Source organism: Poecile atricapillus, chromosome W (assembly GCF_030490865.1).
Source record: "Poecile atricapillus isolate bPoeAtr1 chromosome W, bPoeAtr1.hap1, whole genome shotgun sequence".
Lineage (NCBI taxonomy): Eukaryota > Metazoa > Chordata > Aves > Passeriformes > Paridae > Poecile > Poecile atricapillus.
The window spans coordinates 12,816,141-12,828,477 of NC_081288.1; the positions used below are offsets into that span (position 1 = coordinate 12,816,141).

Consider the following 12,337-nt stretch of genomic DNA (forward strand, 5'->3'; position numbering starts at 1 on the left):
TGTTAAAAAAACCCCAAACTTCTTGATTTTGTAAAGGCAGAAAAAAGTAAAAACACTGCTGAAGACACAAAATGAAAAAGGCTTATTATAAAGAAAAGGGGCTTTACCTTCATTCCTGGCTCTTGGTCTGTTGCAGGAGTTACCAACAGTCTTGCTTCCAAGTTGTACATAAAATTGAACTAGCCTTTTAAAAAACACAGGATAGAAAAGAAGTGTAATCATCTTCTGATAGCACAAGATCAGTCAGGATAATTTGCCTCTCTTAACTAATGGCATTTTGAGTTAGATCATAATTCCAGGCTTATTGATTAGGCAATATTCCCAGAGAAACCAAACACAGGCATGGTAAATAGTGAAGGACCCAAGACAGAAGAAAATGATGTGGTTTATTAATCTTGTGCCTAATAAATGTGTTTTTGAGTGAGTACAAGAAGTCAGCAGTTCCATCACACACACAAGTTTCAAAATCTCTGAAGCAGGCAAAGCTACTCCTTACATCAGATCTTACGTTGGCCTATTGTAACTGGAATTAGGTGAAGCTTTAAAACACAGCATTAGATTTGTAATAAAATTATTATATCCTCCTATACCACCAATTCTTTTTAGATCCTTAAATTCTCAATGTAAACAATTTTCAGTGAAATGAGTTCACTGAACATTTTGTGAAGTAAACCCTTTGATTCTGAACCTATAAATCATTACTTAATTGAATATTCTCTTGTTCTCACATCACGAAGTGGTGAAGAAAAATGTTCCTGAGCTCCTTTTCTTGCAACCTGCCCTGTAGTCAGTGCTTTTATCACTTCCCTACCTTCTCTTATTCCTTTCTACTGTAAACCATGGCAACCATTGCATCTGAGTCTCTGCATGAACATATTTCTTTGTCTTCAATTCTTCCCAAAACGACTTTCTGCAACCCTTCTAATGCCACAAAACTCCTTGAGATGGGATTGCTGATTTTATTGTCAGAACTCTGTATTAGTCTGGAACATCCCTGTTTAGCAATATTTGAATTAAGTATTATTCCATCCTTGTGCTCCAAAATATTGTTAGGTTGGGTTTTTTTCCCAAGCTACAGTAATGCCATATCCCTGCTGAGCTTGTTTATTATTGTGACTCTGTGGTTTTAGAGTAGTTTACATTTTACCCTAGATACACGCTATTCTGCTATATAGCTACAATTAATTTCAATTGATCGCCTGCTGCTCACTCCCCAAATTTCACTGCATGTCTCAGGCATTCATCTGAGTCTTACTGGGTCATAACTAAGGTAAAGAGCATTGAGATGACTCAGAATGCCATCACCCCCTAACCTACACATTCTTCACAGGTTGTCCCCATTGCACACCAAAAACAGCACCTGAGCAGAGAAACTGGACTCAGCCCCACGAGGAGATTTTGCATGCTGCAAGTTGGCAATGCCATTCTCCTCCTTGCTTCCTGGCCAATTTTTAAATTAGGATGATAGAAAAGCAGGCTTCATTAATTCCATTGCATGTAGATAACATCTATTTAAAACATAAATTTTGAGGTGTATTTTTGCCACTCAAATAATCCTTCACAAGGATAACTCTTTTTGCTCCAGAGGATTTGGTCCTAATTTGTCGCAATTTTGGTAAAATCACAGACAAGCTACAGGACTACAGCCAGAACCAGTAAAATGCAGACAGGACTCCAATTTCCCTCACCTGCTGTTACATACACAATATCATAATCCTCCTCTAAATCCAGATTCTAAATTCAGTCACTTTCCAGTTCTGTCAAAATCTGTGTCTACTGTCAGAGATGTTTTGTATATCCATAGGGTCTAGGACAAGCCAGAATATCCCCATCAATCTCATTGCTAAGATAACCCCATAGATAGCTCCAGACAGTCAGGCTCACAGTACTACACCATTTAGCCAGGTAGGCTCTATTAGTTTGCTGCAGCTCTGTTGTTGGAGACAGTATTCAGGCAATAAAACTCTAGACAGAAGCATCAGAGGTGAATAGATTTACAGTCCTGTTATGAAATTCTTTTATTCTTGCCAAATGTGAAGATCGTTAAAAAGCAAAACCAAAGAACAAAAACTCTTTCTGCAGAAGGGTGAATCAGCCCATCTGATCTCTAAGTGCCTGACCCAGAACAGCTCCCAGGGATGGTTGCACAATCAGCAACCACTCCATTAGCAATGGAGTCTGTAAAGCAGATGGGAGCCAAGTCAGCTAACAAGCCAGATGTCACCACTTGGAAAAAATATATGTATATTCCATGGTTTTCATCTAGATGCCAGGTAGGCACCGTGTGCAAATGCTCCCACCACCAGATAGTTAAGAGTGTCATAAGGGACAGGCCATCAAAATGGGAGGCAGCAGCTCATCAGCAACCAAAGTGCATCCATGTCTCACACTGTCAGTCAGAAGGATGGAAGCAGTGCCAGTGAAATTGTGCCTTTGGTGTGCTGGGCCATGCAATAGGGAAGGAATGGAGAGACTCCAGGGGGCTTCTGAAGTAGAGGGCAAAATAATGGTCTGGGTGAAATTAAGTTTGACACTTACAGCTCTCTTAGTGCTATGTGACATTCTCCTAATATCTGGGAAAAAAAGGTATAGTCAATCATATAAAGGAATAAGGAGGCAATAGGACAAACAAAGCTAAGATTACAATACCACTTAATGTATATACTAAAATTTGAGTGTCTTTTTTTTAATGGTCATTTGCTCCCAGGCACAACCTTTAGTTTAAAATGCTGTTAGTGTGACACATGCAAATGCAGACAGGACTCCTGTCTGTGGAGACATCCTGTTGTCTACAGGATGGATACAGGATACTGTGGAGGTATCCTGTTGGGCTGCTCCCCTGAGCAGCACCACACTCCTCAGGCTGGCAACCCCTTTGGAGCAGAGCAAACCAGGGACACCAAGCCCCATGGACCATGCTGGGTTGGGAAGAGAAGGGTGAAAGGGAAAAAGGTCTTTGTACTTAAAAAAAAGAAAAAAAAAAATATTCTTTACATAAAATTTACACTTCATGTTCAAAAAGCTGATGATAGGGAACATGCATAGATAGATCTGCAGGAATTCAGAATGAAAATAAAAAAAAATAGTGTCTTACAATATTTTTCAATTTTTCTATCAGGCTCTTCCATGCATGATTTAACAAAACAAGATCTTAAAAGGTCTGGGAAAACACTATTAACCTGAAAAATAAGCAGCTTAAAAAACTACTGCAGGAGTTTCAGCCTTCCTATTCACAACCCTAAATCCACATATCTAACAGCATGTCTTTCAAGGCATATTTTCCTGCTGTTTACTCAGTCACCAAAACTCCCCAGACAAAAAACCCTTGCAAAAATAAAAAATAACTATGCAGGGGCTAAGATGACCCCTAATAAGATAACTGAATTCTATGCAAGGCATTACTGAATGCAAAAAGTAATATCAAAATATGAAAAAGTACTTCTCTTTAATCTCCCCTTTCAAGTGACATTAATTTTAGCTCCAATAATGAAAAAAATTTCTAGGCTGAGGAATTATTTTCTTTTTAGTGTATAGGTCTTTCAGTTAACCCTTCACACGCTCACACATTTTGTGCGCCTTTGCTTCTAGAAAAAAAGACAGAGTTAATGTTACAGATGGCCTCAAACATGTAAGTGGGATGCATCTGTTTAGAGCAAGGTGTCTGAAGCTGAATGTCTGAGCTATATGCTGCCAACTCAGGCTGCCTTACAGTTAACGAAAGAAAGAAATACGTGTTTGCAGAAGACAAACCACTGGCTGCTGTTGGCTGCTTTTTTAGGATGACTTGTTGCCCTTTTAAAGTTGCCCTTTTAAAGCAGCTGCTCTCTCCTCTGAACACAAAAGCAGCCTGGGGTAATTCCTGTAGTCTAAAAAGTTCATGTTCTGGCCAAGCAGCATCAGGTGGCTACTACCTTTCAGCATACACTGAAGAAAGCAAAAAATCCATGTTAGTCCCATTTGTGTTTGAGATGACCACTCTGTTCTGTCTAGCAAACAGACCAGGGATGTGGCTTTGAGCTTGAATTGTTCAAGGGAGTTAACCTGCTCACTGTGATGCTTACAAAAAAAAAAATAAATGCTGATTTATTTTGACATTACAATCAGTTCCATCAAGAGAGCAGCTCACACTGTGAATACATGGCCAGAAGAGAGATCATAGCTGCTCTTACCAAGTAACTCTCTGGCCATTTATGTTTTTGAATCAATTTTAAGACACAAGATAACCATATCCTTGTGCAAAACAGAAGCAGTGGTATATTAAAAACATCTAGAAGGAGCATTGCTCAGAATTTTAAAACATCTTTTGGCTTTTAAAATAGTTCAAACTTTACAAAAATGGAAAGCTACAAATATGAATATCTGGCATTAGAAGGGTTTTTTCAAAGTAATATTAAAACTAAAGGGAATTCTTTATAAAAAGATTTCTCCATGAAAGAAGGAATAACTCAAAAATACTGTTTTAAATGCTGACTTCTTGAGGAAGTAGTCTAGACTACTTCCAATATAAGGCTTCCCAGGACTAATAACATAGGATTTGGAGACAGTGGAATAGATGTGCTCACATCTTCCCAGAGTTCCAAGGCACACATGTACTTGTCCAAAGCATATTTGTCAATTAATTAGTTTAAGTAATAACCAATTTACATAATTATACAACTGTGACATGTATTTGTCAGACATGCAGGGGACAGAAGAAAGGTGGCTGGTGCAGTGCTGTGCAGTGCCAGGGAGCAGCTGAGGATTTCCCCAAACCAGCAGACCCCACACTGTCCCTGCTTGCCTGAGCTGGAGAGTGATCACAGTAACCTCTCGCCAGTGTTTGCTGGGTGAGCTCACAAATTCCATAATGGAGCAAATCATGGCATTACTTACTCTCAGAGCAGTATTTGTCAGGAGAAATAACTTTTATTAAGCTAAGTGCCAAAATTGTAGGGTGCTCAAGGTTTCAGGTGCCTAATTTCTCATGAGACTGGACAAAGCAGCAGCAAACTCCCAGCTAAATAATGGTTAGAATTAACAGCCCTTTGTTCATCCTAATTACATTAATCAGCTAGGCAATTTGAGACAAGAGGATAATTGCTATCAGTGTAGTGCGATTCAGTACCAGCAGGGAGAGAGGTGAAGGCTTGTTAGCCTCTTGGCTGTGCAGAAACAATTCACATTCCATTCCTTTGCACTTTTGACAAGTGGAGTAATTCACATCTGGCAAGTAAACAACAGCTCCTTGCTATGCTATCCTCATGCCTGCAATTCAACACAGTCAGAGGAAAAGGAGCTTTTCTCCCCAGCTATTGCCAGAGTTTGAGGATTTGTACATTCTCAAGACCATGTCTTCTGCCTTAAAATACAATGCAAACTATCTTCTCAGAAAGATAAATATTTTATTTTATTTTATTTTATTTTATTTTATTTTATTTTATTTTATTTTATTTTATTTTATTTTATTTTATTTTATTTTATTTTATTTTATTTTATTTTATTTTATTTTATTTTATTTTATTCTGCTATTCCACTGTTTCTAATGTAAGTATTCTCTTTCAAAAAAAGGAAATAGTACACCAGGATGAACAAAAATGGATTTTTTCCATCTTTCAGAGTTCTTGTACAGATTACGACTACCATAAAAAGACTAAAAATATTTCCCACCTTCTCATATCCAGACTTGCAAGAGGACGGAAGAGAGAACATGAATACACAGAGATCTGTGAGAAGCAGCACTGAGCACTGACCTGATATTTGTGGTGTCCAGGGGGACAGTCCTTGCCTCCCTTTTGCCAGGTCCATTGAAGTACAGAGATTTTCCATCGCTGAGCACACCACAGCCTGTCCCGACCTGACCTCCTGTTATCTTGTACCAGAGAGGGCTTAGCTTCCTCTCAAACCTGTCGAACATCTCACTGTGATTAGGCACATTAGACACACAGGTTCCATGTGATGCTTCAAGAAAAAAGAGAAGAGGGAGATGCTTTGGTGAAACTGTGTTGGACAGAGTAAGGGTCATATGCAGTACACTGGCACACGGTTCTGTTGCATTTATATGTGACAAAGCACACTTTTCTAAGAAAATGCCCTGATGACTGGGTTGTACCTTTTTAAACCCACTTCACAAATTTCTGTAGGAAGAATAAGCCCTCTTCCTCTAAACTCTAAGATGGCTTATTTCACTAGGTGAAAAACAGCCAAGCTTTATGTTGATAAGACATTTTTTGCAAACAGAAAAATATTATCCTTCTATTTAATTTTAAACAAATCGAACAAAAGATGTTATTGCTTTGTTGCTTGAGGGTTGAAAAGACTGCAGTATGCAACTAGTTGTGTCAATCATTTTTTTTTCACAGGGTTTGCATTTTGGGATTTTTCCTATTTCAGCATAAAAGCCCCTAAAACCACAAGTGAGCAGAATTTTCCACAGAAGGGCCTGTCAGAACATATGTTCCTTCCTGGTCCCATGTCATCTGATGGCCAGGGGATTCAGAAATGGCAACAATTCTTTTGAAGATGATCCAAAGGCTTTTAAGCAGACTTTTCAGTTTATAATATTTTATTTTGTTTTCTCTTTTATTGCTAGTCCCTTCCCATTCATACAGATGGTGATGTTCAAAGATTGTGGTTGCTAGAAACATCAACAGTGTCCGCTGCCTTCAGCTGCTCTGCTTTGCCTGTGCCGAATTTAATTTAACAAAACAAGAAAGATTCCTCTTGGCAGCCCATGCAATATATGTCATCATATATTTCTGCGGAATATTGGAGAGGAAAAACGAGATGTCAGGTTTAGAGGTTTAACTCAGGCAGTGCTTACTGTAATCCCACTGAGGAGGGTTGTCTTACCCGTGTAGCCCAGGTCGCAGAAGCAGACCCCCGAGACGCAGTCCCCGTGGCCGCTGCAGTAGTTGGGGCAAGGCTCAGAGATGTAGACGCCATCCAAGCCGAAAGGAGGCACGCTCTTGTGGGAGCTGCTCTCCTGGATCCAGCGGAATCGGGTCTTACTGCAGAGAAAAAACAACACTGTTGCTCCTCCTGGCTTCAACAGCTGCTGATCCTTGCTTAAGATTAAGAGGACCTTTCACCAAATTAGCCATTTGCAAATAGGATGCCTGGATTTCTGTCATGCTACATTTGTGCAACCTTGCTTAAGGATATCTCTTCCAGACTTTTTGGCTGCATTTTGATTTCCTCTGTTTCTCTGGCCCGTATCCATCAGCGTGAGGCAAAGAACAAATACATGGTTTTATCAACAACAGTGAATGATTAGATGTGACTTTGAAGATGCTTTTTACTGCTCAGTCCAACCTGAACTGCTAATTATGTATCAAAATTCCATAATTTCATTTCTTAAAGTATTTTTGAAAGGAACTCAGTAACAGCAGTGATACAGAGTTTATTGTGGCATTGTACACTTTTGAGTAAAAAACCTTTAAGTTATTTGGATACAAGAAAAAAAGCCACTTTCTAAATAGAATGGCAAATAACCATTCTGACTCTTTAGTCCCAAAATTAAGCTTCCTGATGGTGAGATGGAGATATGGTAGACCTGGTAAAACATGGATGAAGGAACAAAAAAGTGATATCACTAATTACTTATCTAAGGCTGCTGAGCTGACACAGCTGGACCAGAGACAGTCCATCACTTCATACTCTAAAAGCCTAGTCCCAGATTTTAATGGCAGGGTCTTGTGACATACCCTTTCTTGGAGTGGCTGCAGATTCCTCCATTGGGTGGGGGTGCCCCTAAAGATTAATCCTTAAGACTGAGCAAGAAATTTGTCCATGGTCATTGTATGGGTGAGTAACATCAATCTCTACTTAATAATTGTTTTTGCTAGCTTTAATGCAATTGCTTTGATACAGTTGCTTCAGTGTTGCTTCACAGTACACTTTATTACAATAGTTGTTATAGCTCCAATACTCCGTAGTAAATAATTCTGATTAAGATCTTCTTGTCTAATTGTTACCATAATAAATCATAAATAAACATATTTATATAAATAGATCTAGTTTGCCATCCCTAATCCTGCAGGACAAATTTGTGAAAAGGTTCAGTTACACCTGTATAATCCTTTACATATAAACCACTGACAAAGTCTAGGGCTAAGATTGGATCCAGATGCACCCAGGCTCCTCTCTGAGAAGGAGTTTAGAAAGCAGTGGGGTCCTTTCTTGACCTCATGACTCAGTGCGAGGGTTTCTTTAATAAACTTTGTCTGAAACTCCCACTCTGCCCACAGCTCTGACTCGCTGCTTAGGAAACTTGAAGAAAAAAATATTGTGGTTATTAATTTCCAGTCTTTAACTTTTAGCTGAATCATTTTACAGGAGCTCCAGAGAGGGGAACAGATTTAAAATCTCACTGCCAAGAGAACAGGTTAACTAATATCCTCCTTGCTACTCTGCCTAAAAAATAATAAACCTATTGCTTTTTCTTTTTTGCTGTGCACTGGGATTTGGTGATCATCATGCTCATGCTCTGTACCAAATAAAGAAATGGCATGCTCTCCGGGTAACGCATGAACCATGATTTCCTAAGTGGCTCTCCATAAACTCAATTCTCAACATGCTAAAACACTCATTGCAGTCACAATACTTACATTTTTAATGTATTAGCATGAGCTTCTTATTCCTGATCACATTACTGAACATAATGCCAAACAGATTGCTGCTATTGATTCTGCCCTGCTTGTTTTGGGTAAATCAAATCAGCTGGTGTCATATCTGTGCGATTTGGCACCTGCTTTTATTGGCTAATTACTGAAGAAAGGACAAACTTGTTATGGTACACGCTGCTATTTCAAGTCCTTGCGGCAGAGGCACTGGCTCCCCTGCTACAAAATACACCACACACTCAAGTGGGATTGAGGATGAGGGAGGAGGATGGCTCAGAAACCCCGAAGCAGCGCTAAAGAAGCTGCTGGGGGTGAGAGACAGGGGCACATGGCCAGGGGCCTGGTGGGGTGGTTGTGCTGGCAGCGCTTGGTGCATACAACAAATTAGATTGGGGTGTTTCACTGTTGAAGTCAGAAGCTTCAGCCAAATCCAGATAAGACTGAGAAAACCCTCCTGATTTCAAGGCTTGTTTGTGTATTACACCATCAGGTGTTTTCTCAGTTGTATTAATCTGATGCTGAGGTTGTGCTTGCAGATGGGCACATCTGCCATTCTTCCTTCCTTTGCCTCTGGCTGTCCTGGCTGCCTCCAGTGACACAGCACATTATGCACCAGCTCAAATACCTTGCTAAGGTTTCTTTGCCCAGAATGGTAACTAAAATTAATCCTGTTGAAATGGCTTATTTAATTCATGTGACTTATTACACTCTTGCTGGTACCTCTGACCTAGCTGACATGGATAAAGACAATGAAGGGATTGATGTAAAATTAGGAAGTGCTGGGTACCTCGCTGCTTTGTAATTTAATTATTTATTACAGACCAATCTGACACCTTTAAAATGGAAAATTCTCACTGTTTTGGGCAGCATAGTACATTTTCCACAGATCTGCCATATTTTAACACTGCTTTTATTCACAGCTTTGCAACTTCTTCCTAATGTACCATTCTAGAAGCAGCTAAAAATCAGCTAATCCACGGGTCCCCCTGGCATCACTGGGTTACAGTGCACCGTACCTGGCTGCAAGCGACCTGGGGATAACAATAGTAACTCTTGTCCAGTCCTCAAAGTCTCCCGTGTGGTACACGGAGGGCTCGCTGAGCTCCCGGGAGCTGCCCTCGCAGCCCTTCGTGCCCGGGGACGCGGGGTAGCAGCCCTCCTTCACCAGCGACCAGAAGAGCCCAGCATCGTGTGAGTACTGCAGCAGAACGGGGGCAGAGCTGCTGTACTGGTTGGTGCAACCGATGTTCAGCTGCAAAGAAGCAGAGAGTCAGAAATGATATGAAGAAACCTGCATTGTTATCAGTATTTATTGGCTGCACACCAGCTTTGACTTTTTGTGCTGGAAGGCTTAACGCTCTGAGCACTTGCTCTGAACCCTGGTGGCAGACACTGACTGATGCTTGGAGTCTGTTTCCTAAACTTAAATGACATTTCTTGGTGAAAATTTCCCACTATTCCTTCATTAAGGTTGCTGAATTCATCACACAAAAAGGTGCAAAGAACTTTCCAGGGGTCCCTGTGCATAGCAAGCCCCAAACAGCAAACTCTGTGCAGGCACCTGCATGCCCAGGAGTGGGAAAAGCTGTATCCTCTGGGATCCATCACATCTGCAGCCCAGTGTGCCCAGAGGATTGGCCTGACTCCCAGGTTAGCCCTACTGGCCTTGCAGGAATGATGTCTGCGAGTTGGCACTGCAATTTGGGCCCCCAGAATAGAGTAAAATCTGGATTAAGAAGAAAAATGTATACTAAAATATGAAATGAGAATTCAACCAGGACTAAAATCAGCTGCTGATTTGAAGTTTCAGTTTCATTCCTCAAGCTATCAGAAAAATATTAGTTTTCATTATTTTATTACAGAAATTCTACTTGAGCTGTAGAATGTAAGATGTAAAACAAAATCATTCACGTAAAATGAAATAATTCTAACAAATTACTGTCTTTGAGCTTATCAATGCAAAATTATTCCAGTCTGCTATTTAAAATGGAAATTTCACACACTCACAAAAGCATGCAAATAGGACTAACACATTTATGTGCAGGCTGAAAAGCTTTCCAAAAAAGAACAAATTCAGTCCTTAAATAATAGACTTTTAAGGAAGAACACACTGTTCTGTGACACATTCTTATGTTTTATAGTTATGTTACATTGTCAAGTGCTTCAGTGATGGAAGGTGTATGAAACATTTTTAAGTATTGAATTTTTTTTTAACCTAGATGATTTTTTAATTGCTGGTGACCATCAAACCTAGAGAATGGAGACTTAGCCACTAAAGTACAGGAAGGTGGTAAAAAGGCAAATAGCATCTTTTCCAGGTTAAATGGTATTTATATATTGAGATATCCTTGGGTTCTAGACAGTTTAAAGTATAAAACTGCATGCAATACTCCAAGAAAATTGTACTGAAATCCCTCAGTTTGTATAGCATTTTATTAGCATATCTTTTAGTTGAAATTAGATTATTTTACAAATCCCAGTATTTCTAACGAACTTTCCTATTTATAGAACTGTGGGAATTATATTTGAAAAGCTGCCTGTAAACATCTGATCTTTTTAATAATTCCACTTGTAAATTATTCAGTGTCTGTATCCACCAATTATGTAAGGACCATGTATTTGTGGGGAGCTCATTAAAATTGCATTGCAACCAACTTCCAGAATTCACCAATGGGATTTCATTATAAACTCAATAAAATTTTGATTACGGTTCAGAAACAAGGGCTTGTCAAAGCAAATACACTTTCTTTGGAGCCCATATTCTGATGTATTGTCAGACCACTGAAATTTTTGTAAGCTCTTTAAAGAAGAAAATGCTAATTGGAGCCTATATTCATTGACACAATAAAAGCAAATTATATGGAAAACCCACACTGGAGTACAGAGCAGCTTGTAAGTCCTTAAATAGTTTAAAATACAAAAAATGTACCCAAACCACATTGGAGCTTTTGTACTCACAGAGCCCCAGACAGGATAAATCCTTTTTTGCTTGACAGTGCAGTAGCATTTCCTAGTACTGACTTGAATATAATGACAGTCAGTTCAACACACTTCTGAAACGTGCTGAAGAACAAAAACCTTTAAAACTTCTCCAGTAACAGCAGTAAAAATGCTTTCCTCCACCAAGATTTTGGCTATTCTTCTAGGAAGCAGGATGGGATTTTATCTGTATGAGTTCATACTTGTGCTCTTCACACCTTTTTACACAATTGTCTAATTTATCACCTTTGTTTGAACTGTGGCCCCAGTGGCATCTTGCAAGTATTGGCTAAGGGCAGTTTTACTGATATTCTTGCACAGATTAATGTTTAAGGAATACCTTGAACTGCAGGACATATCCAGGCTTCAGAGTTAGATCTCGAGTCACTGCAAACCGGTCTCCATCTGATTTACCGAAGAGCATGGCAGAGGGGGTGGCAGAGCAGAAACTTTCATTTTTGGTCATCCCTTCGTTGGCCAGCATTAACCATACACTCATCTGGTTCATAGGGTAATCAAATGCTGGCTTTTCATAAAAGTTCTGTTAGAAATGAAAAGGAAAGCCAGAGGTATTATCCCCTTGCAGTGTAACTTCAGAATAATTCCCAAAACTATGACATTTCAAATGTTGCAATTTTTCTTTTCTGTAGTTTTCTAAAAAATTTGATTTAAATAAAATAAGTTTAATTTCCAAAACTTCAGTCTTGACTTTTTGCAGAGATACATCATTACATCCTCTGTCACAAAGCTTAGGAGCC

The 12,337-nt window shown here is 39.4% G+C and overlaps 1 protein-coding gene across 1 annotated transcript in view; it reads right to left on the bottom strand.

Annotated features, from left to right (window-relative positions):
- LOC131591457 (reelin-like) overlaps positions 1 to 12,337 on the bottom strand; it is a 225,268-nt gene that overhangs the window by 50,095 nt on the left and 162,836 nt on the right. The window contains exons 26-30 of the mRNA XM_058862180.1: positions 11,920 to 12,120; positions 9,617 to 9,852; positions 6,829 to 6,986; positions 5,730 to 5,937; positions 108 to 184 (exon numbers count right to left, since the gene is read on the bottom strand). Of these exons, the coding sequence (XP_058718163.1) occupies positions 108 to 184; positions 5,730 to 5,937; positions 6,829 to 6,986; positions 9,617 to 9,852; positions 11,920 to 12,120 (880 nt within the window). The remainder of the gene's footprint in view (positions 1 to 107; positions 185 to 5,729; positions 5,938 to 6,828; positions 6,987 to 9,616; positions 9,853 to 11,919; positions 12,121 to 12,337) is intronic.